Source organism: Tenebrio molitor, chromosome 4 (assembly GCF_963966145.1).
Source record: "Tenebrio molitor chromosome 4, icTenMoli1.1, whole genome shotgun sequence".
Taxonomy (NCBI): Eukaryota; Metazoa; Arthropoda; class Insecta; order Coleoptera; family Tenebrionidae; genus Tenebrio; species Tenebrio molitor.
In genome coordinates this window covers 26720863-26746151 of record NC_091049.1, presented here as the reverse complement: position 1 = coordinate 26746151, position 25289 = coordinate 26720863, and the positions used below count along the sequence as shown (strand labels likewise).

Genomic DNA, 25289 nt, shown 5'->3' with positions numbered 1-25289 from the left:
CTAAGAAAAGACGAATAATGAAAATCTTTTTTAATATTTAAAATAAATGTGATCAAAGCTGCACCTTTTGAGTTCCCATATCTTCAAATTTAAGAGGGATAGAATTTTTTTATTAATTTTCTCATTATTTTCTAACATGAGTTGACATTGCCCCACTGAGTTCTTCCACGAATTTTGGGACACCCAGTATAACCGGGAAAGTTTATATAATGGATTCATTTTTGTAATGACGAACTAACTGGAACATTTTTTTGTCAGATTTTTTTACAAAATATATGAAAATTCGACAGTTGGCAATGATTTAAAAATTAAATTTAAAAATTCGCGGTAAAAAGATGTGTTCACAAGACAAAAGTTACTAAATTTAGTAACCCTAGTTCGTCATTACACAAAAGTGAATTGACTATATTTAGTTATATATCACTTTCCCGGTTATTTTTCCCAAGAAACGAACACGAAAGTATGTATTTTTCCCTTTTCTTTTTCTTTTTTTTTTCTGAAGCAAACATTCTTGTTGTACTGCGCATTTGTACCAAAATTTGGCTCGTCATTTTTGGAGCACCTCAAGAGTTTATTTTTGTAACCTTGTTACTTCCAATGTTTCACACCTCCGAAAATATGTACAAATTTGCAAGTTCTCCGTCCAAATGCCCATAGAATACGAAATCATTGACAAATACCTCTATCTAACAACTGGGGTCAAAAATGTCCAAAGATATTGTCAATGACTGTTATTGAAACTTTATTATACAATCTTATTGATGCCTTGCACCAGCTCTGGTTGGTTCAATATTGTCACGTGATCACCATCCACAGTGACAACTTGTACGGAATGCTCGCACACTTTCGACAATTGACAATCATCTTCTTCGCTGACTATGGCGTACTTGGCCTTGAACAAGTACGCTCTCGATTGAATTTTCTCGTGGGAATATTCGTAATTTATGGCGGCCTTGAGTCGTTTGTACAACACCACCATCGCTTGCTTCTCCAATTTTTCTCGAATGGCAACTTCGGAAGGTAACAACGTCAAGGCTAAATCGCACATTTCGTCAAAATCAGAACATTTCAAAAACTTGGCCTGAAACAGCACAATCTAGACCGGAAACTAAGTGTATCATAGTAATACCTTGTCCGGGGCCAGCAAATCCACCGGTATCAACATCGAAAAATTTTTGCAGACGAGATCTGCCTGGAACTCGACTTCTGTGTCGCCCGGAAGAGATTTTAATATAGACGACCGTGTATATGTCGGTGAACCATCGATTAAAACGAGTTTACCAGCATAACCTCTACTCTCTAGTAAACTAAGGAATTCTAGACTGACTAAGGTGCCGAAAGAGTAACCGATTAAAGTCAACGGTTGGTCTCTGGATATCTTGTCTTCAACGTGCTAAAAATAAATCATACTCTCAATTGCTTAGTAGAGTACTTCAACTAACTGGAAAGATTGTTTTCGCAATTCCTTCTATAGAGTCTTCTGGCTCCTGATAGCTGTACTGCACTCCCAAAACTCGAGCTTGGAGACTTTCTACCAGACCGCCAAGGCGCGTAAAGACTCCTTGAATTCCCGGAAAGACTAAAACCGTTTGTGCATGCTTGTCTTGGCCTTCACCGGAGAGTTTTACAATCGGTCTACGATCGGCTTGGCTGTCTGGTATGAACTGCATGAGCATGGCGTTGCCTTGTTGGGTCTTGTTCAGACTCTTCTCTTTCCCAACCTTCGTCTTCGACTCGATCTCTGTCAATCTGGAATGTCGGTAGAGTCAAGTGTACCACAATTTTGAAGTTTTTACTTGGCAAAACTCAAGCACCGGACGTCTTTGGTGGTGATGTAAGTCTCGAACTCTTTCTCCAAAAGTTCGACAACTTCGGTACCCACCATCGAGTCGATCCCCAGCTCGGCCAGGGTAGCATGTTGACTCACGGTCTTGATGTCCTTGATGCCCAAGACGTTGGCAACGGCTTCGACAGCGCTGATCACACCGTGACTCCTGTTGCGTTTCTCTGCGACCAACATGCTGGAAACAATGGCATTGTCTTGCTTTAAGAACCTGTCCAGCACTTCCAGACAACTCGAAATCTTCTGTTGAAAAGTACCACCGATCGCCACTTCCTTGTTCTCCTTCTGCATCTTGGCAACGATTCCCACCTTGAACAACAACAGTCAAAACTCCTCAACTCCCATTGATTCTAACGTACGTCTCCGATGGTGCCCCACTGTATCGCCAAAGCTGGAAATCCGTCACGTTTTCTCCTTTCACATATCCATTCCATGATCGAGTTGGCCATGCCGTAGTTGGTCATACCGCCGTAGCCGCGACCGCAAGACACCGAAGAGAAGATTACAAAATACCTAAAGCAGATAATCACCACCTGGGAAGCTTACTCAGTGCTCAGTACTGACCTCAAATGTGGACAGATCTCGCGAGTTATTTGATCCAAATAGGTGGTAGTTCCAGCTTTAGGGGCCAAGGACAGGCGCAAAGCCTCTTCGGTTTGGTCCTTCAGAAGCGCATCTTTTAAGACCACGGCCAGATTGAAGATGGCGTCGATGGGACCTAGTTCTGTAGCTGCGTTGATCAAATCGAGACAGCCTTGCTTGGTTGTGACGTCGCGCGTCGAAATTACAACCTCAACGCCGTAAGACCTCCAAAGTCTGGAGGGAGTTAAGAGAAGATTGTCAAAATCACTAATTTACCTTATCCTTTGGGCTTGGTATCCGGTTCGTACTCCAGATCTGGAGACCAAGACCAACTTTTGGGCTTCTCTCAAGACCAGCCAATCGGCTAATTCCAAACCGACTCCTCCCAATCCCCCAATGATGACGTAGGACTTGATCAAGTCACAGATTAATCTTCAATGCAGTTACAGTAATTAGTACCACAGGTGAGCCTCAAAGATGTGTGTGGACCTCTTCTATTAGAGTACTCACCTCGGAAGCGCCGGGAATAACCTTTTGGGTCCAACACCGCGCACATCTCCTTCGTTCCTCACTTTCACCAACACCTTCCCTATGGGCTTCCCAGTGGTCATGTATTTGAACGCCTGCACCAGTTCGTCTCTACCGAACACGACCCTCGGTAAGGGCTTAACGTACCCATCCTGAACACCTTTGTACAAAGCGTCGACAAGTTTGATTTTTAATTCCGGCGAGTTTTTGAAGATCCAATCCAACATGATTCCGTGGTAGCTTGCTCCTCGTTCGATCAAGAGAAGATTGAGACTCGAGTCGTTCGCAAGGTCAACCTTACCGATTTCTAAGAAGCGTCCGCCGCGCGCCAAGCATCTCACCGATGCTCTGAGCTTATCTTCGCTCAAAGAATTCAACACGGCGTCAACACCGCGATTGTTAGTACCGGCTTTGATCATTTCCTCGAAAGAGGTATCGCGAGAGTTGCCGATGTGACTTTCAGGAATCTGGGGGTAGTGCTTTCGAAGATAGTCTCGCTTGTCTTGAGTCCCGACGGTGACGTAGATTTCTAACTGGTGGTGGAGACAGACGTTCAATGCGGCGAGACCGATTCCGCCGGTACCGGAGTGGATCAAGACGGTACTCTTGGGTTTGAGGTCTACGGCCTGCAAGGTTAGTGGGTTAAAAGGCATATTCTTAGTTTGAGAATTTCACCATAAGCAAAGCGTAAATCACTGTGGAGTAGACAATGGGGATGGTGGCTGCGTCTTCCAAGCTCCAAGACTCGGGTACCGCCCACAACAACTGAGAATCACCTCTGACGTGAGTTGCAATCCCACGATTGTCAACAATTCCCATTACTCGGCGCCCCCTTGAATCAAGAAATCGTAGAAACGTGCGATATTTGTTTGGAAATTTACTTCGGATCTAATCCGGCGAACTCGAAGCCTATTAGACACTCTTCTTCGATGCGGTCTGTGGTAATATTTTTCGCACCGATGCGACCTGTCGCCAGCATGATATCTTTGAAGTTGATAGCGGAATAGTAGTTCTGCAAAGGAGTGCGAAGTCATCATCGTCAGTTAAAATAAACTGTACTTACATAGATGAGGACTTGGGTTTTGAGAAGTTGGGACTCGTCAATTGGCGACCCTTCCAACCATCTCATGTTCGACAAGTCTCCCTTTGCTAAAACGTTACCGAAACAATGCTCACATTCCACTTCTTGCAGCTCTTCCAACAGCAAGTGTCTGTAAGTCCCCCATTTGCCCGATTTGTAAATGTTTATGGCGAGATTTTTTCTCAATTGATCTCCATAGAAAGGTAGTTGAGGGTCGAAATCTGGCGCCTCGTCCATCATTAAGAAACACTTTACCTTGTTTCCCCCCGAATCCTTTCTAAGACAGTTGACCAATCCGATCAAGCCGTCAGGTTTGCGATTTTGACCATAAACCACGACATTGGCTTCAGATTTTAAAAAGTTTTGCAACTGAGACAACCACTCGAAGTTGTTCGATGACACCTCGACAAACTTCTTCTCAATTTTTTTTTCAGACTTCTTAAAAAGGATCAATTTCTCTTGGGCAGTCGTGTATTCGGTCACAACTTCGATATTGTCCAAATCCGAGATCTCAAAGTCGACTTCTTCTCTAGTCAAGACAAAACCTTTAGGATGAAGAGAATTCAACACCTGTTTTATGGAAAATGGTTTTTGTAGAAGTTTGGTGGCAATGACCAATAGCAAGTTGCTCTGAGGAGTTAGAACAAATTGTTCGATTTTGACACCAGGAATCGGGTCCAAGACGATTTTGGTGGAGACTATCAGATCAGGAGTGACGACAGGGACGTCGTCTAGAACTTTGCAAACAAGAGGCGAAAGAATTTCCCTGGAACCCTGGAGAAGTTCAACAGCTTTGAAATGATTTTCTAGACTATTCTCGAGGATGATTTGAATGTTGACTCTTATCAGCTGGAACAAGTCGAGCGACCCCTGATTCGGAACAAACTCATATTTCTCCAAAACTGGCTCTAAACGAGGTTTTTTCTTAGAAATGGACTTCGTAGTAACTCCACGGATTTCAATTCCACCAGATCTGCGAAGAATAATTTAAAAGCGTCCAGGTTGGTACCAAATCATACTTTATGATGTTGCACTTTTTGTAGACGTGCACGGGAATCAGCGATTCGTTATTTTTGAAACTATCAACAACTTCCAAGTGTTTCAACGGATCAATTGATAACTTCTTTATCCCTACAGGAACATAGAGCAATCTGTTGTCAACTTGAAGGATCTTCATTTAAAGCATTTTATCAACGAAGGTGCTCCAATTGTTCTCCCACTTGACCAGACCGGTGGAGGCACCTATATCACACCTCGCAATACCCTTAAAGATACCACTAATCAGGATCTATGAAAAAATCTAGACAACATTGCCAGTCCTGCCTGTAATTGTAGCCTCGAAGGTTGAGTTCTTTGTAGATCTCGTCTTGTTCCAAAATTTGGGTCGCATCTTTGCTGCACAGATCAAATGGTTTCAAATTCGTTTGTTCTTGACTCACATTAGAACAGTGGGAAACTCGACCGGTTACAACAACCATGTCCTTGTACAAAACTTCAAAGTTGCCACTGCCTCTCTGGATGGTAACGAAGAGTTTGATAAAACCACTTTTCGACATCGTCACAGCTCGGATGAATTTGCAATCTTCGAAAACCACAGGCAAGTTGATCACTGACAACTTCCAACTTTGGGAAAGGGTTTGCCACACTAAATACAAAAGTTCCGAGCCGGGGAACAAGTTGCAACCTGAAATTTAACGTCAGCAGTTTGTGCTAAAACCGAGATCAACAAACCATCAATCACGTGTCCCACTATGTGCTTGAACTCTTCGTAGTCGTTCGAGACGTTGTATTCCATCTGTTCGACTCCTGATGCAATGAACTCAGTAAACTCGTAACCGAGCCAGCTCTTGTCGTGGTCCCACTTGACCATGGGTGAGATCATGGCAGTTCCTCGACTGACAGGGTACACGATTTCTGGATACAACTTGTGCAATTGAGGATTGTAACCGCATTCGTACAATCTACAAGATCTTGAGTGAAAACCAACTCACACTTTGGATTTTTGGCTTATACCTTCCCAGAACCTCCAAAAACATGACTACGTCGCCTTCCGAAAGCAACACATCTTTGTTGTTTAAGTGTTGATCGGAAATATTCAATACGAACGAATTTTTTGGCACTTTGAGCAACGTTTCACGGCCCAAGGTGTCGCCGCACAACTCCTGATTTGGGTTCTTGCTAAAGTATCGGTCTTGTTTTTTGGGAACTGATTTAAGCACACTATGCAATTCAGAGGTGTCGTCGAAAGGGACGTTCGACACAAAGTCGGACGGTTTTTGACTGATCTTGTAGGCTCTCAATGCTGTTTCTTCTATGGTGATGACGTCGTAGTAGTAAGCGCTGACTATCTTGCCCCAAGAGTCGTCATACACTGTGGTAGGGAGCAGTTCTAACGATTTCAAGACATCCACGAGTCCGACTTGCACGACGATGGCACCGAGGAGGTTGTCTTCTTGGATTTCATCTTTCAAAATGGTGTCAAAAATGTTGACGTTTTTGGTTGTTAAAATGTTATCGATTCTTCAAGTAAAACAGACTAGGGTGAATCCTCGAAGGAGGAAAGACTTACCTGGAGATTGTATTTTTGAAGACTGGAAAATGCATAAGACAGGAACCTAGAAACTTGAAGGAGCGTTTGAACTGCCCGAAATAGACATAAAGAGGTTTGTGTTTAAAGGAAAAGAATTTTGAGGAGGTTCTGAGAGGACCATTTTTCGACGCTATTGTGAAGCCTCGATAAATATGATTGCCAAGATTATTTTTGTAAATTTGATGGAGAAGACCAACGTGTTCCTCGTCAAGTTTTCTACTGTTGACATCGTTCAACAGAGACAAAACTGCTTCTTCTGTCCTCCCACTAACGCAGACCAATCTGGGAACATCATCCCTGGGTACTCCTCCGTCGACTTTGTTCTTTTTGAACCTTTTGAGCACCGCGTGACAGTTATTACCTCCTAAACCGAAATTTTTGATTCCCACCAGAGCCTCGTCGCCTTCTAACTCTGTTAAATCGAGTACCACCTTCATTCTACCTTGCTCGAAACCCTCCATGCCCCCCTTGATCTCTTTCAAGTTGATATTAGGAGCAATCAACCCAGTATCCATTGCGATCAATACTTTTATGATGCCACAAACCCCAGAAGATGGTTCTGTGTGGCCGATATTTGACTTGACCGAACCGACCAAGAGAGGTTTGTTGCGTTTTTTGGCCAAAGCGTGATCGATGGCTTCGACTTCTTGGAAGTCTCCGGCTTGGGTACCGGTCCCGTGCGCCTCCAAAAAGCCGAGTTTGGAGGGATGAACCCCGCTTTCTTCGTAGATTTCCTCCAGGAGTTGCTTCTGCGCCACAGTAGAGGGGAAATTGATACCTTGTTTTTTGAAACCGTCAGAATTAACTTTGGTGTTGATGATTTGGGCGTAAATTCGACGCGCGTTCTTCGCTCTTTGGAGGAAGATGCACGCGACGGTATCACTTCTGACGAAACCGTTGGCGTCTTGGTCGAACACGCGACACACCCCTTCGCTACTCAGTACTCTCAACCTGGAGTAAACAGCGATATGTTTAAATAACTACAAACGTGTACAGATAACATTACCGGAAGAACTGAAGGGTATTGCTTGGATGTAGGATTATATTGCTACCGGCAACTATAGCATTGTCGCATTGTCCCCTCCTGATAGCTCTGAAAGCCAAATCCAAGGCGTTCAGAGAACTACTGCAAGCTGTGTCGACGATGCACGCCGGACCTTTCAGTTTCAAAAAGTAGCTGACCCTCTGCGCGTTCAAAGAGCGCAAGTACCTAAAACCGATTAACTCAGCACCGACAGTACCGCCGTCGAAACCTACCCTGTCATTCCAAATCTTTGCGGTTCTGTAATACTCGTTAGGATGCTGTTTTCCATCTCCGACCAACACGCACCCACGAAGACTCCCGTCTTTGAACCTTCAACCTCCGACGGATTCATTCCAGCATCCATGATCGCCTCTACCGCGGTCTCCAATAAAATTCGCATCATGGCGTCCACAACTTTGGTTTGGCGATGGTGCATTCCGAAGAATCCGGCATCGAAGCGGTCCACGTTGGGGATCTTGCCACCCCTCTGTGGTATTTCAGGGTGGTCAAGTTTCCAGCGTCGATCGTTCACCATGTCCGTTTTACTGAAGAGCTTGTCCCGGAATTCGTGAATGGTTCTGGAATCCGGAAGGCGACCAGACATGCCGGAAATTACTACTTCTTCGCCGGGAGGGGCAGAGGAGAGCCATCGTACTCGAAGTTAGGTTCGCCGGATCTAGCGTGAGGTTGACTCGCGTCCATTTTTAGTATTGCTCGATACTTATTTGACAAAAATGTTAAAAACTTAGAAAAGCAAGAAAGTAAATTTGGAAAAATGGAATTCACGAAGAATCTCTAAGAGCTTCAGATTTGACACGTTTTGACTTTGTCAATCGTGCTACATCAATATACGTAGGAAAGAAGAACAGTGAAAACTACTCAAACTTGATAGAATACTTCTTCAATGAAAAATGTGGTGAAAGGTCCCACAAAGACACAACGAAGATGGAAAGACAGTGTTATGAGTTATGACAAATAGAACAATGACACCATGGGTGACTACGTGTGGACTTTAGTACGAGGCAATTGAAAAAAGAAGAAAAGCCAGATTTCTTCTCTTCTACGTACTGTTCTTAATTTTGCAAGTAAAACACTTCTATTTTTGCACGAAAATGTTCATAAATGTAAATAAGAAATAATACAAGCAATGTCTTGGTCACTTACCTTGCTGGTAAACTACCTGAGTACCACAAAACTGACATTTGAATTTTGTTTTTATTTTGCTTAATTTATATGGCGAAGTGACTGAAGCGGGGAGTGAAATTTTAAGAAATGAAATAAGCAAAGTTGCCTGCGCATATTGCATTGTAATGCACATTTACGCAATTTTCCCTATGTAATTTTCCAATTAATGTTTTTCAAATTTAAAGTGATACTAAAAAATGACACTCGCATTTTATTCCTGTCTGACCCGGGTTTCCTGTTTGCGAATAACAATATTTGTTGTTAAGTCACATAAACACACAAAGAATTGTCTTGGTTCACGAAAGTGAAGTAGTGATTGCTGTTTGCAAAAACGTTTCATCATTTTAACCTCAGACTAAGGAGAGAGTAGGAAAAACAGGAGAGGACAGATGTTCTGCTTAAGCTCTATCGAAACTCCCCAAGAGGACATTTTTACCATTTCTGTGCTTATAAAAATGTTAACGCTGCAAGGTCTGGAACCGAGCATCGTGGCCAAGCGCCTAGCGCGCCACTTTGTACTCGGGAGGTCCTGGGTTCTAATCCCGGCGGCCGCCTGACCTGGTGTGTGGATTTTTTCAGGGATTTTTCCACATCATCACATCGTGGTATGAGCGACAGGTCTCATATCACAGATATGCTGGGTCACCCATCAGAACCTACCACCGCACCCATCCTCACCGTACTCGTCCCGAATCTTCCCGTCAGTGTGGCTGAAAAGGCTCAGGAAAGCCCTCAACTAAAGAATCGTCGTGAAATTTCATGTTTATTTCTTTCAGCGTGGAAGGATAAATAAAAAAACATTTAATATTATTTAATAACAGATTAATAACATTTTTTTACCCCATCAATTAAATTCTGAAAGACAAATGATTTGTCTTGTGAGGTAGCATGAAGGCTAATCAATTTTGCAGAACCCCAACGGCACACTGGAAATTTCTACCTAAGAGTAAAAAAAAATCTTTCAATTATTATTTTTGAAGGATCATCTTGCTGATTTGCCCTTTTCGTTTGCGACGACAGAACAAATTGATTCGGGTAAAAGAAAATTAACGAAGAAAAAACTAACAATAGAGAACTGTAGAGGTAGAGACGCTATAGTCTACAGATGGTGCTGGAAGTACACTGACGTACTACTTTTTTGAATCCTGAGCTCACAACCTTCCTCGTAGCCTTACTAGACTACTTTCCAGATTTTCCACGTGTCGTGTATTCTTTTCCGGCCCAGAAGAGATTACAACTACAAAATCTGCGAATAGTACTCGGGTACTGGTACTACTGCTTTCGATACTGCCCTACACGAGCTAGTCAAAAGCGATCAAGTGATTATTCTACTCCTACGTTGCCGTGAATAACAAACACCGAGACATACCAGTGAGTTATTTGTAACGGGCCAAAACCGTCATGTATGTGTACGCTCCTTGTAAAATCTAAAACTGCACCTGTAGGAATTCGTGGTTAGAAGATTTTGGTACGTACACGGTGAAAGAACTGATATGAGTATTGATTGAGAATTCCTGCTGTTATCGACAACTCCTTCTGAGAACGAACCATCATGATTTTGATGTAGGACTTCAACTGGGAGTCGTACTCGTACCAGTCTAAAAAGTAGAGCGTCTGCGATACGGAAAAGCTCTGAAAAGTACTTCCAAATGATAGTCCTGTCAGTACTATTTTTGCGTACCTCGTTTATCAGCTTTTGTCCAGCGTGGCACGACAGACCTATTATGAAGAACCACCCACACAGCTGTACCGCTTGTTTCAGTACCATTTCCTAATAACTAATCTAATTAAAAAACCACTTTCTGATTTTTGGGTACTTACATGAAGAACCTGATGAATCAACAGCGCCATTACCACTGCCGACAAAGTAAAATGTACCGCGTTTATATTACTGAAGATGTTGTTGTACTCCTCTGTTAATATGTGGTGATACCAACTTAACAAAAATACTTCCTGATGGTTACCAACCACTCACCCGATAATGTGAACGTGATAGTTGACACACCAGACGAGCTTTTCTTTCTTCTGCTCCTGTGGTAGCTCCTTCACGCTTTCTAGATTTTCGTTCAGATGCTGCATTTTTAGCGTGATCAGATCGATGCAAGTAATGATGAAGCACGTTGCCGTCATGGCGCACATCAGAGAGAGGACAATATGAAAGGTCTGCGCCACCAAAACAACATTCTTCACAAGGGGATTGTCCAAACTGAAGGGAACCCAAATCGGTACCAGCACACCACAGGTCTCTCGTCTGTACTGATCAAAACTGGTTCTCCTGCAAGTGAGTTCTTCCAAGTAACTCCAAGCAGAGTAACCTAGCATTCCGCCCACGCTGTTGACGTACAAGAACTTCATCAACTTGTTCTGTCGATTTTTGAAGCTTGCCAAGTCTCGAGGTTCGCCGAATTCCTCGAACGATTGCGACTTCTTCGTCAGATGGACAATGTCGTTCAGGTTTGCCAAAAAGAGAGAGAACGAGTAGACGAAATAGATTCCTTCGACGAACACGACAGCGCAGTTAATGCAAACTGAGTTTGTCGTTTCTATAAAAATGGAAACTTTATGGAGAAGTTGTGACGTTTTGGACAAGTATTATGTAACATATTTGCAGGAAGGGTGGTCTGTAACTGATTAAGAGTGTTGTGCTTGGTGCCAGAAGAAAGAAATACAGTTGGGCGACTAGGAGTGTCATGTGGAAGCTGACGCTTCAGGATGAATTTGACACATTTTGAAAGATAAATGTCGCTGCCCAACACTCTAACTAGATATAAGTAGTCGTCTGGAAAATGTCCACAGGAAAATTATCCATTTGAAATTGTAGATTTATTGGTAACTTACAGTTGAGGAGGTTGTGATGGTCATAGTCCATAATGGCAACTAATTGTTGGCAAGAGAGAGGCAAGAAATTCTTGCTAGTACAGTTGTCATAAAAATAACCAATCAACTGACTACACGTAGAATGTCGTAAAATATATTAGGAAAAATTATCTCTTAATTCAGTTAATAATTCGAAGCGAACGCTGCAATTATATTTTTTTCAAATGTATTTGATGACCAAATTGGGATATCGGAAACAGTTTATTACTGAAATTATGGAGGATACATATAATGAAATCTAATATTTATTGTTATTTTAATTATGTGTTTGTCAACAACTGTTTCTTCTTAGAAAATTGTTCGCTGGAAGGTTTAAATTTATTTAAACGGTGCCCCAAATTTCCAACACGCTGTTAAATAAAGTGAATAAAATAAAGGTGAATTTTTTTTTAAATTTTTCTTTTTTAATGTCGAAATTTCAAGAACTCCAAACTTACACATTTATGATTATTAGAAAACGTTTTGGCAATCTGGTTTTTATGGGCTAGTGAAATAACTATTTTGAATCATTGATTTCTATTGGAAATAGGAGAGAGAAAGTGGGGAGGTGATTTCAAGAGGAGAATGATGTTTGAGAGCACGATAGAGAGTATATTGATGTACAAGGCAGAGATCTTGGGATGGAAGGAACAAGAAGAGGTAGAGAGAGTGCATGAAAACTATTTGAGAGGCGTGCTAGGAGTGGACAGAGAAACGCCAGGTTACGTAGTGAGGGAAGAGTGCAAGAGGAATAGGATGAGAGTGAAAGTGGGAAAGAGAGCGGCAAAGTTTAAACACAAAATGGATGGAAGGGAAGAGTGCAGCAGACTGACGGAATGCTGGAGAGAAAAGAAAAAGGACACGGAGCAGAATGAATGAAGAATGGGTATGTCAGTGAAGAAGGGGAACGATTGAAAGCAGAAAGAATATGGATGAATGGGGAACTGAGTGAAGGGGAAAAAGATACGGACAAGCAAGAAAGAAGGAAGAGAAGCAAAGAATCAAGCAGGGAAGTGTATGACAGAGGAAATTCCGGAGTACCTGGGGAAAGGGAGTGCAAGAGAAAGAAAGATGATTGCGAGATTCAGATGTGGGAACGAGGAGAGAGATAGCAGGTATTGGACGGAAGGAGAGTGAAGAAGGTGCAGAATGTGCTGTGAGGACAGAGAGAGTGTACAATCGTACTGTATATTAGAGGTCCTGGAACCTTATTATTGTCTACCAGAGCTTACCTGCGACCAGGCATAAGGGACGAGGGACACTCGTTCCAAGTAACTCGACAGAGAAACATTAAAATAAACTGTTAAAATAAACCAGCTGTACCGAGAACGAGTCGTATTCATTTTCAGTAACAATCCGCAAACCGTGGATTACCAGAAAGGATGTAGCCAAATTAGAGAGGGAAGGAAAAAATGAAGACGGAAGGGAAGTACGATGAATGAAATTATATGGAAGAGGTAGGAAAGGATATAGAAGGAGAGAGGTGGGGGATAGGAATGAAAAAGGTTATTTTTGGAATTGTTATTTTATGTTTAGTTATGTTTATGTGTCCCAGAACTCGCTCTCCAGAGAAAAAAGGAGAATTCTCCAAAAAAGACAAATAAAAATAATCCCAAAGGAAATGTTTTCTAGCTTAAACGGTATTCAAGAAAAGAACATTTTAATTCGACCAATCAAAGCGTTTTAAGTCATCCAGGTGTGCTTTTTGACCGACTATGTAACTTTTGAGAAACGTCAGTGTCAAAATTTTATTCTATGCCTTCAAATCGCTTTAGTACCGCCGTCGTGCTCTTTCATCATGTATTCTGCAGCGGATTATTCCTAACAGGAATCATCCTGATCACAAAACGATCCTTGGTGTTATCGATCAAAAATATAGCACAGCCTGTATATTTAAATGTCATTTTAATTTCTAATTCTAATAGGAATAAGTAGAACTTTATTCGTAACAAGCCATGAATTACTTATGAAGACATTTTTGTAGTCATGGAAACAATATTTATTAAGTAATACAAACAATAAAAATAACAAAAATTTTTTTTAACTGATCTGTTCAAATTGAACACCATTTTGTTTGAGACACTTCGCCTGGCATTCAGAAGGCTTTCTCTGCAAGTAGTAATTTTTATTATTTCCGAAATATGCTTGCAACATATCCACAATTTCATTATTGTTCATTTTATTTCACAACACGAAATTGGAGAAAAAAATTAAACAAAAATTACGACAAATATAAAGTTTATTTTCAAAATAAATGTTTTTTTTTTGTGTTGCCATGGCTACAAGAATATCTTAAATAATTCATGGCCTGTTACGAATAAAATCCTACTTATTCCTAATGATTTGTAATTGAATTTTAGTTATTTCTTATGTTAGAATAACATTTAAATATACAGGATGTGCTATATTTTTTAACTCAGAAAAACATAATGAATCTAACTGTACCAAAAAAATTAGATGTTGCTATTTAAAAAATTTAAATTGACACTTGACCCTTGTAAGATAGGGTTGCTAAGGGCAACATTTTATATCCAGTTTATAGTACTTTTTGAACCCATTAATTTGATGTACCTCTCGTTGAAATCGGATTTCAAATAAGAAAGATATAAGCTGGGGCGTTTTTTTTGTGATCACTCTGTATTTGTTTCGAGAATACGAATCGATAAGTTATTCTATTGTAAAACATTGCAAAGAAAGAAAAAAAAAAGAAAGATTTTTCGACTCTAAATTTTAGGTTAGCTGATAATTCGCTTTAAAAAAGCACAACAATTGACATTTTCCAACGGCTTCCCAGCACAGGATTTAATTTGAACGCGCGATACAAATTTGTGGACTTCCCTCTTTAATGTTTCAATTGACTGCACAGTTACCGGGAGACATTTATGCAGAATTTTGGAACGCAGAACTTCCCAATTTGCTTGAGACATTCCACTTGTTTTTTGTGCGTTAATTGCTGGTTTCAACACGATGGTGCACCACCACACACAGTCGACAAGTTCGAGTAATTTTGGATCAACAGTATCCTCACCAATGGATAGATCGTGGCGTTCCACGACACTGTTAAAAATATTGTATACAGGAGCTCTATTGCTACAGAAGAACAACTCAGGGGTTCCGTTCCGGAAGCTTTTATTTGCTACAATTACTCCTTGCATTTTGGGCACTTACTCCGATTGTATTTATTTTTCGCTTCATGATCCCTTTTGATTGTCTCATCGCAATAGGCGAAAATTTAATAAGCTAATAACTTAATAAGGAATCGGTAAGCCCGTAGGGCAAAATAAAACATTTGTTGTAATAAACAAGGTGTGCTAACCTTCATTTATGATGCTATAGTGAGAATACATTTAATCTAAAAGAAATTATGCAATAAATTGTAACAATGATTAACCTAGAAATTGAACACTTAATTTTTAATTAATAACTCGATCTTCCCAGATCAAGCGTTTTTTTGTAAGTTGTAAAAAACCAGAGCGTAACTATAAGCTGTACGAAACACCTGTAAAAACATAAATTGCACATATTATTGCTGATTTGCTTGTAAATAGTTTCTTACAGTAATTCCCAATTTGTAGTCTAAAGCTATTCCAGCAAAAGTGATCGCAAATGGTTTTAAGCAATTCGTCATGAAAATATGTAAAACCGTCTTGTTTCTTTTGTCCCAATCGTACCACGAACATTTCGTCAAAGTGTCAAAACTGCAACTACTCTGGAAATATTTCAATTGAGGTTGTTGAAGAGAATCTAGATTGTTCTAGCTACCGCGTCGATTAGCATCTGACCAGCGTGACAGAAAGTGGCAACAACAACAACGTTAAAGATAATCGCCAAACATAAGCGAACCTTCAAAATGTTGCTCGCGTCAGCAAAAATCTGAAACATTGACAATTGTCCTGATCTCTTGTCTAGTTTGTAATTAAAAGAAACGCACATAAAACATGCAGTACAATCCGGAGATGCTACTTAAGCAACCTAGAAGCAAAAATATTGCAATGACAGACCTCACCAGTTGGAGCATTTCTTTTTTCACTCTTTAAATATAATTCTTTATAAGACATGTTTACAAATCGTATTGGCACTCTACCTTGTTACTACGACATGATGTTGGATGCAAAAACGTAACTTCTTGAATATTTGGTTTTGATGGTGGAGACGTTTTTCTAATGATAATTTCTCCGGAAGGGTCTTGTCATCAGAAATTTGTAAAATATGTTCATTGATCAAAAAAATTTGCAAGCATAACTGTAACATGTTATACAACAAGGTACCACAGTGACGAAATGATGAATAAATAAAGAAAGGTGTACAATAAATAATTATTTGAGAAATCATTTTTGAGCTTGACCCTAAATATTGATCACAAACGTCTTCAATCATTAACCATTCTCTGTGGCTGCCAAAAACTGGTAACATAGCAATGCTCCAAAGGGCTGAAACTGTGTAAATAATATACGTGTAACAGTTGATTCTTGACGCTTTCTTCAAAATGATGAGTCGAGCTTGAGAACCAGCGCCGTTGATGGACCAAAAGAGACGTTTCTGTTCGCCGAGTAAATGAAAAATCTTATTTTCGACGGGCATGGAAATAATCATCGACGTTATTATCTGCGGGCGCAGTCGTAAAAATGCAAGATTGAAGTGAAGCAAATTAAATCTTTGACTTACATAGACAAAAACGATCATTGACGGTGCATATCTTATGATCAAATCTTTGTTAAAATTCTTTATCGTAAAGTGAAAACCGAGCGACATACCGACACAACTGGTTAAAGCCATACCAGCATTGATCAATTTTGTAATTTTGTGGTAGCCAAAGTCGATACATACTTTTTTCAACACCCGAAAAGGATCGTCAGACTCTGAAAATTAGTAATCTTTGTTGAATAAATCAGTTACTTCAAAAAACTAACCGTTAAAAGAATTTACTTGAGTCATCTTTTTGATTCAATAAAATACAACCTTGTCTAGATTAACGATTTTTCCGTGGTCTGAAAAAGTACATTTTTTTACTAGGTAGCGAAAAGAATGTCAGATTCTGATATTTAGGACTTACAAGGACAACTAATTTGTATTAAAGAAACCACTGAAACAAGTTGCTTCGTTGGTTTTTCCAATTTAACAAGAGAACTCCTTCGTGTATAAATGCATACTTTTCTACTGTCTCAAAATGGTCCTGTTTGGTAGTTATTGATCTGTGTAGAACGACAATGATGATGGTACATTAATAAAGGAACATAATTTTTCTTCCTTTATCATGAATAAGTAAGAATGAATTGAGGTAATTTTCTAATTTAGCAAATTTATATCCTGGACGATAGTATAGTATTGTTATTATTACAGCTACGCAGTATCAATAGAATTTCAGCATAAACAATGAAACCGTTTTTCTGGCAGAAATCCAGGGACATTTTCTCGTCCTTCGAGCCGGATTCGGTGCTGCATTTTAAACGCCCTATTTAGCTATCAAATGGTTCTCTCACTACAATGATTATGTGACTAAAATTGAGCATTCCCAAGGTCATTTTCTAATTGTCCATAAGTTTACTTACTAATTGGAAGAATTTAAAAGGTTGCGATACTGATTATTATCAATAATGGTATTCTCTGGGATTTCCGCGCTGTCTCAAAACGGAAAGTCAAGTTGTTTCTGCACATTCTTCAGGATACATCGCCAGTATCAGAATTGTGAAACACAAAGCGTAACTTGAGGTTTTTGTACCGGCGACGATCATTTTCTGAAGTTCCGCCGAAACGTCATTATCGTTTAGTTTTCTTTCGGCGAGTAAGCCAAACAAGTGATTCAAATAACGTTTGCTCCTCAAATGGTCATCTGCAAAGTTGCGATAATAACTTGTCCCAAATCCAAATCGAAAAAGATTACCAGAGAGGTCAGGCTCGTAACTAAATATTTTTCTCTTCAGTTCCATCAACTGAAACAAGTTATTCTCGATATTGTATTAACTATAGAAGAAAGTAGTAACGATTGATGAAAGGTCACCTGAAATTTGACAATTCTTCAAAGCTTTCGCCCAACTTAGAATGATTGAAAATAAAATTGGGAAATAGCCAAGGCTTTAAAGAGCGCCCCCCCACGATCTTTTCATATCTTGAATCAACAAACCAAATTTATTGTTCTTATCCTCATAATTCTTTTATTTACCTTCTAACTTTCAATATGTACTTATCTTGTCCTATCACTAGATCTGGACTAATTTTAGCGAACGATTCTACCAACGAACCATCAACTTCAATCTTTCACTTTTGAAAGAAGATTTTTTAGTTTGATCTTTGTTGATCAATAAACAAACAAACAAAGGACAATTCAAAATGTGTTCTGTGCTGGTTTCAATACCACTTCAATGTTTCTTTGCCGATAAAAGAAACAACCTTCAAAGGAAATTGACGTGTTGGTAATTAGAAGTGACTCACTAATACAAAAGCCGACTGTACACCTAATACAGTGTGGAACAAAATGATTGTCATCTAGTTAGCTTTGGAATTTTTTCACATATAAATTTTCCTGCGCCTACTATATAGCTTAGATTAATCATAAATTTAAATGATCTCACGGTATAGCCTCAACATAAGGAAAGTTACGAATGGGAATAACAAAGAAAGAAGAAAACAACATATTGTATTGAGTGTCTTGGGCAACCAAAGTACTAGGACTTGAAAGGTTTTAACAAATTTCATTAATACAAATATCAGTGTTTTCGTTTTTTTTTTCTTATGTAGGTATACTTAAATAATTGATTTATAATGGTTGTAAATTTCTACTCTTAAAATTAAATAAAATAATCTCTGTTTCACTATCAATTAGACAAGTCGCTCGTTCGTAATGCGTTGTGCCCGTTGTGCCCTTTGTGTCACTTCAAAATTCATCGCCTTGGCAGTGAATGTATACCTAGAGAAAATGGTGAAAAGACATGTTATAATTTTGCTTAAGTGCTTTGATATGAAACCATGATAAAACTATTCAAAGAATTTTTAAAGCACCACCTTCAAGATAAAACGGCTTTTTGTAAGTTGTAGAAAACCAGAGCGTAAGTACAAGCTGTACGAAACACCTGTAAAAACATAAATTACTTATACAAATTATCGCATTTTTGCTTGTAAATATTTTCTTACAGTAATTGCCATTTTGTAGTCTAAAACTATTCCAGCAAAAGTGATCGCAAATGGTTTTAAACAATTCGTCATGAAAATATGTAAAACCGTCTTGTTTCTCTTATTCCAGTTGTACCAGGCACATTTCATCAAAGTGTCAAAATTACAACTACTCTGAAAATATTTCAGTTAATGTTGATAAAGAGAAGTTCTATTTTCTAGATACTTTGTAGCGTTACGAAACGCCACAATGGCGATTGGCCGGAGTAGGAGGCCACGAGGTCCTACTTATGCTCGCGGGGCTAATAGATCGCAGTTCGAAGACCCGGAACTAGCAGTTAACGCACGGCATTTGGCAACGCGACGCGCCCACCCTGCCTTCAAGTTTTTTACGTCGCTCATTCCGGAAGCGGAAAGTTTCAATTTAGAGTCATTTGTGCCAGCCACCACGGGGGGGCTGGAAGAACACATGTTACCCCCGCAAATGTCAGGCTGAGGTGGCCTCACGCCTCTAGGTTGGCGAGCTGCAACCTATCTTTCAGAACCCCACTTTCACTTTCTCTTTCTCTTCACTTTCTCTTCTTCTCTTCTCAGCGATAGGTGACCGTACGGCAATGTTGGGTCCCTTTTCCTCTTTAGTAACTTGCCGGAAAGTCATCTCCTTCTTTTCAACCCCATCTTTCTTCCTGTCCTTTTTTTGACCTGCGAGTTACGGCAATTAACATCAGGATAGACGTGCACGACTTACCGACACAATACCGTCCAAAATCTGAATTCTCCCGCTCGGTATAATTTCGAGGTAAACAAACCGACGCCATGACGGTCCACCTGTCATGACACGCGCACGTGTAGTACCACCGGAAATGCACATTTTTGATTGCGCAGTACCACGCAAGCGCAGCCCGCCTTATAGCACAACTGAATAAGGTCGAGAATCGCGCGCGTGACGATTTTCGCGATTTATGGGACTGCGGTACCGAGATTAAAAATGCGGAAGTCGGACACTTCGTCGAGAGCCGTCGAAGCGACGCCAGCGAAGCGCCTTTTAGAGTTCGTGGTCGAGTGACCCCTCGCACTATAGAGGTAATTATCGTTCAATTTTGAATTCATTTCACTAAGACCATGTATTAGGGGTGGTTCGATCCAGTTTAGAGTCAATCCCGTTTGGATGAATTGATCCAGTACCGTATCGCAACTTTAGAGTACCGAAAATTTTTGAGTAAAGGAGTGCCGGAAGGACTTCGATTTAGCGCCAAGAACCCCCTTTTTCGCTGAAAGGGGTCGTTCGCAGGGCGATTCGTAGCCAGATCGTTCGCAGGGCGATTCGCAGCCAGATCGTTCGCAGGGCGATTCGCAGCCAGATCGTTCGCAGGGCGATTCGTAGCCAGATCGTTCGCAGGGCGATTCGTAGCCAGATCGTTCGCAGGGCGATTCGTAGCCAGATCGTTCGCAGGGCGATTCGTAGCCAGATCGTTCGCAGGGCGATTCGTAGCCAGATCGTTCGCCGAGGCGACCATTTTGGAGAACATCGTTCGCAGAGGCGATCGTTTATTTTGAGCACCGTATCGCCAAGGTCACACCGCAAGTCAAAAGGACGCTATTCGAGGAGACAACAGACCAGTCATAAAGCTAAGTCGCCATATTTTTTTACCGCGGCATTGCAAAATTTAGGAACGCCTCGAATTTCTCGCTTCTCGCTTTCATAATTTTTGTATGTTCACTAAATTTTTTTGAAACTTTGCAAATGTTTAGAATTTTTTTGTAAGAACCTTTTCATTCAATCTCCAGTGTCAACTTAAAGAAATTTCAGTCAAATTTAACGTTTCGGAACTTCACCGATTTAAACTTTCCTATCAGGATCAATTTTAATTTTTTGTCAAGGTGACACCCCAATCTTGACCTTGGGTTTCATTAAGTTTACATTTAATAATTAGCTCGATCAGAAGGAAGTCTAAGTTCGGGAGGTTCCTCATCAGGAATCAAAACATCTTTTATTTCGTCGAAGAATATCATGTTTAGTTTAAGATTCGGTCACATGTGAAAGAAAAGCTTTTCTGGTTACGACCAAAGTAGATATTAAGGCCACCAAAAAGTACTGGTTCCGCATCTTTCAATTTTCATCTAGTAGTTACAAGCGAACCATTATCGCATTCGTGTGAACCAGTACCGAACCACCAAATACTGTTCTGTGGATAATTTTGCAGTAACCGAATAAACCAAAATTTGTTTAACGATCAGAAAGCGTTTGCTTTTACTTACCTTCGACGAGTAAGATCTGAGCACTTGTCCCGGCAGCTGGACAAGCAACAACCAGCTCAAGACAATAGCTGCCTGGCGCCCATTTTTTAAAAATCCGAACCCACGCCCTCTGCCCCGAAAAACCCCCTGGGAGCCCGGAGCTGTCACTGGCCAACTTTTGGTCACACAAATTTTGACGCCCAGAACGTGGGGCTCGATTTTTTGGAGCAACCACAAATTTTCGTTTATCGTTCATCTTCATTGAGGCTCAGTCACTTTTTTCAATCGGAGCAAAGGGAGTTGGTAAAGGTTTATTGAAAGTTGAATTTTTTGATTGTGTGTTAATGAGAAGCGGAAATTTAGCGGCGAATTCATTGTTTGAGTAGCGGTCTTATCTTGTACCCTCGACGACAAAAACCTTTTCTCGGAATCGACTATCGTGTTGCGCGCTGTTTTTTGGTAGTGTTTTGACCGGCGTTTTTATTGCGTTACCGACCCGTGGAATCGCGGTGAGTCTTCGTCAAAATGGACGAACAATTCAAGGTCAAGCATTTACTAGCTGACGAGCTGACGTATGAATTGCGTATACGCGGCATCACGACTAGCCGAAACCAGGACGATAAGAGGAAACTGTTAGCGAGAGCTCTGTCCAAAGAACTAGGTCGACCGGACGAATACTTTCTGTCACTTCATGACGCAGAGTATGATCACGACACCGAGGTCCAGGCCATTGAGGACACCCTTGAGAGCATACGCACGATTTTGACAGAGTTTGAAGGAACGGCGGAAGACATGATCTTCAAACGGTTGAAGACCCGTCTAACGCACCTTTCATTTCGCATTCGGCGAATGAGACGCGAGCGAGATGCGGAGTATAGAAATGAGGCGTACGCGACATGTTTGTTGCTCGAAGCTGATCTTCACGACAAGGCAGCAGAAGCGAGCCCGGTTACGGTGGAAGCGCCACCAGTCGTCGCGACTACTCCCATTTACGTGCACCCTCACGCGAGATCTCCGGAACCGAAACTAGTGCCAATTCACACCTGGGGCGTATCTTTCAACGGGGAGGAAAATGGAATGACGGTGAACCAGTTCTTGGAACGGGTAGAGGAACTGTCGGTAGCGCGAAACGCAACCAACAGGGACCTTTTTAACGCGGCCATTGATCTCTTTAGCGGCAAAGCGCTGATTTGGTATCGTTCTGTTCGGAGCAGATTGAGCGATTGGGACGAAGTGGTTCAGTTGTTGAAACAGGAATTTCTTCCACCGGATTTCGATGAATTGTTGTGGGACGAAATCAAGGGCAGGCTTCAGGGCAAAAGCGAGTCGATAACCATTTACGTTGCGGTTATGGAGACGCTTTTTGCTAGACTTAGTCGACCACCGGCGGAGATAACCAAGGTAAAGACGATTCGGAGGAATTTGCTTCCATGTTACCTTAACCAGCTTAGCATCACCGAAGTTGTCACCGTACCGGAGTTGATTAAGTTGTGCAAAAAAGTGGAGGAGTTATCGGCTTTGCGGCAGAAACATCGCGCTGCACCCAAGTCATCTTGCGTGTTGGAGCCAGAGTTGGCATATGTTCGGGCGAGCGAACCCGCGAAAGCGAGTCCACGCGCCATCGTCGTGAAGGAACCCTCAGGCAATTCAGCCAGACGGAGTGAACCCGCGAGTTCGTCCTCCAGGTCGTTCAAGTGCTGGAATTGTCAACAGCCGAATCATTCGTTCATGAACTGTCGACTGAAAAGAAAGCAGTTTTGCTACCGTTGTGGGGAGCCAGACGTCACCTTGGCGACCTGCAAAAAGTGTAATCCGTCGGGAAACGCGCAGTAGGGACGCGGCAGACTTGCGGCCGTGCTACGTTCCTAAAACATCCCAAGGCCGATGTAAACGCATCGATCATCGCGAAACGTACGGACACCCAGTGGAACGCTTGGTTAGACGAAGTCAAAGAGTTTTGCAAGCCTTCTCGGGCAAATTCCGCTTCCATTTTCGTCAGCAAAACCAATGACAATAGGCCATTTATCAGACTGCGTCTAAACAATAAGGAAACTGAAGGACTCGTGGATTCCGGTTCGAATTGCACTATAGTTGGTGGAAAAGGAGCCGATTTAATTCATTTTCGCGCAGGTGGAAAAACTTTCCCATCTCGGCTAAAAACCATCAGAACTGCCGACGGAAAACAACATCCGGTAACCAAAGCTATCGAACTAGAAGCAGTGTTAGACTCGTCGAGACGGCGAATTCGTGTCTACTACGTGCCAGATCTTCAGCATAGCGTCATATTAGGGTGCGACTTTTGTAGATTATTCGGACTCAAGATAGATTTCGCGGGTCACAAAATTGAAGTTGCGTCGGATATCGTAAGAGTACCAGAATGTGACGCGGTGACGGAGTGTGGCGCGGATCGGCATGAGATCACCGAGATCATCCGGAAAAATTTAGATTTGTTGAGCAACGACGGAAAGTTAGGGAGGACACACAAAATGACAGTCACAATCGACACGGGAGAAGCATTGCCGATCAAACAACGTCCGTATTGGTGGTCTCCGTACATGCTTGCGGAAGTCAACAAAGAAATTGACCGCATGCTCGAGAACAATGTCATATCGCCTTCTGACAGTCCGTGGTCTTCTCCAATTTTGTTAGTAAAGAAATCTTCCGGTGAATACCGACTTTGCTTTGACGGTCGCAGGCTCAATGCCGTGACAAAACGTGACAGTTACCCATTACCGCGTGTCGACAGGATTCTCAGTATGTTGCGAGGAGCAAAGTACATCAGTTCGATCGATCTCAAGAACGCTTTTTGGCAAATCCCGTTAGATTCAGAGTCTAGACCGAAGACAGCTTTTGCGATTCCCGGCAGAGGTCTTTTTCATTTTAACGTATTACCGTTCGGACTGACAAACGCAGCCCAGAGGCAGCAGTGTCTCATGGACAGAATTTTCGGACCTGAACTAGAACCTCACGTCTTTGTTTACCTGGACGATCTAATCATTATCGCCCCGACATTCGAGAAACACGTACAAGTTTTGAGGGAGGTGATACGACGTCTTCGAGACGCGAAACTCACCGTGAATGCGAAAAAGTGTCAACTTTTCCGCTCAAGTTTGAAATATTTGGGTTTCACTGTCGATGAACATGGTCTAGGTACCGATCCAGACAAAGTAGCGGCCATGGTGAGCTATCCAGTCCCGAAGACTAGTACCGAAATCAAACGTTTCGTAGGCATGTGTTCTTGGTATAGGCGTTTCATCCCTCATTTTTCGACCCTCATGTCCCCGATAAACGCGTTACTTACCGGAAAGCGAAAGCGACAGAAAACGGAGTGGACTCCTGAAGCTCAGGAAGCTTTTCAGAAAATCAAGGATGCACTTGTTTCAGCACCCGTATTGTCAAGTCCTGATTTCTCGAAACCTTTCGTGATCCAAACTGACGCTTCAAACACCGGTCTAGGAGCAGTTTTAACGCAAGATTTAGACGGAGATGAGAGAGTGATCGCGTACGCCAGCCGTTCGCTAACAAAAGCCGAGCGAAATTATAGCGTTACGGAACGAGAATGTTTAGCCGTTTTGTTCGCGTTGGAAAAGTTCAGACCTTACGTTGAGGGCACCCATTTCACGATCGTGACGGACCATTATTCATTGCTCTGGTTAAACCGAATGAAGGACCCAGCAGGCAAGTTAGCGCGATGGAGTGTCAAGCTCAATCAATTTTCATTCGATTTGGTCCATCGTAAGGGCAAGCTCAATGTAGTACCGGACGCACTATCGAGACTACCTGCAGAAATTGCTGCGGTAGACATTGACAGCTTTCTCGGCGTGAACTTGAATGATTTGGACGAGTCGTACACGCGACTTCGCGACAACATAATCGCCAATCCTCAAAGAAATCCATCATGGAAAGTCGAGAACGGTTTCGTGTATCGATTCGTACCGAACAAAATTGTACTACCCGGCAACGTCCCGGAGTGGAAGCTTTTAGTACCGCGAAATCAAAGAACAAAAATTTTAGAATCATGTCATGATGCACCGACATCAGCTCATTTCGGGTACTACAAGACACTTTCAAGGTTATCCATCAATCACTTTTGGCCGAAAATGCGTCGTTCCGTCATTCGTTACGTTCGAAACTGCAAGGTTTGCAATGAGCAAAAAGCACCGAACACCGCTCGCGCAGGGCTTATGGGAAAAGAAAAAAAGGTTCAGTTTCCGTGGCAAATGATTTCCGTTGATTTGATTGGTCCATTACCGAC

The 25289-nt window shown here is 41.6% G+C and overlaps 1 protein-coding gene and 1 long non-coding RNA gene across 2 annotated transcripts; both read right to left on the bottom strand.

Moving 5' to 3' along the window:
- Window positions 1-745: 745 nt before the first annotated feature.
- Window positions 746-8350, bottom strand: LOC138129423 (fatty acid synthase-like). The gene is given in 20 exon segments (XM_069045716.1): window positions 746-1081; window positions 1130-1393; window positions 1443-1749; window positions 1797-2152; window positions 2203-2356; window positions 2408-2659; window positions 2702-2916; window positions 2980-3579; window positions 3629-3785; window positions 3835-3965; window positions 4017-5007; window positions 5054-5311; window positions 5358-5718; window positions 5766-5995; window positions 6048-6208; window positions 6287-6554; window positions 6604-7575; window positions 7631-7834; window positions 7882-8226; window positions 8268-8350. Coding segments are annotated over 20 exon segments (6645 nt in total).
- Window positions 8351-10252: 1902 nt separating this feature from the next.
- LOC138127680 (uncharacterized) lies at window positions 10253-10888 on the bottom strand. The gene is made up of 3 exons (XR_011158335.1): window positions 10655-10888; window positions 10515-10604; window positions 10253-10465 (listed from the first exon to the last, which is right to left on the bottom strand). It is a non-coding gene; the product is annotated as an uncharacterized lncRNA (long non-coding RNA).
- Window positions 10889-25289: the final 14401 nt, after the last annotated feature.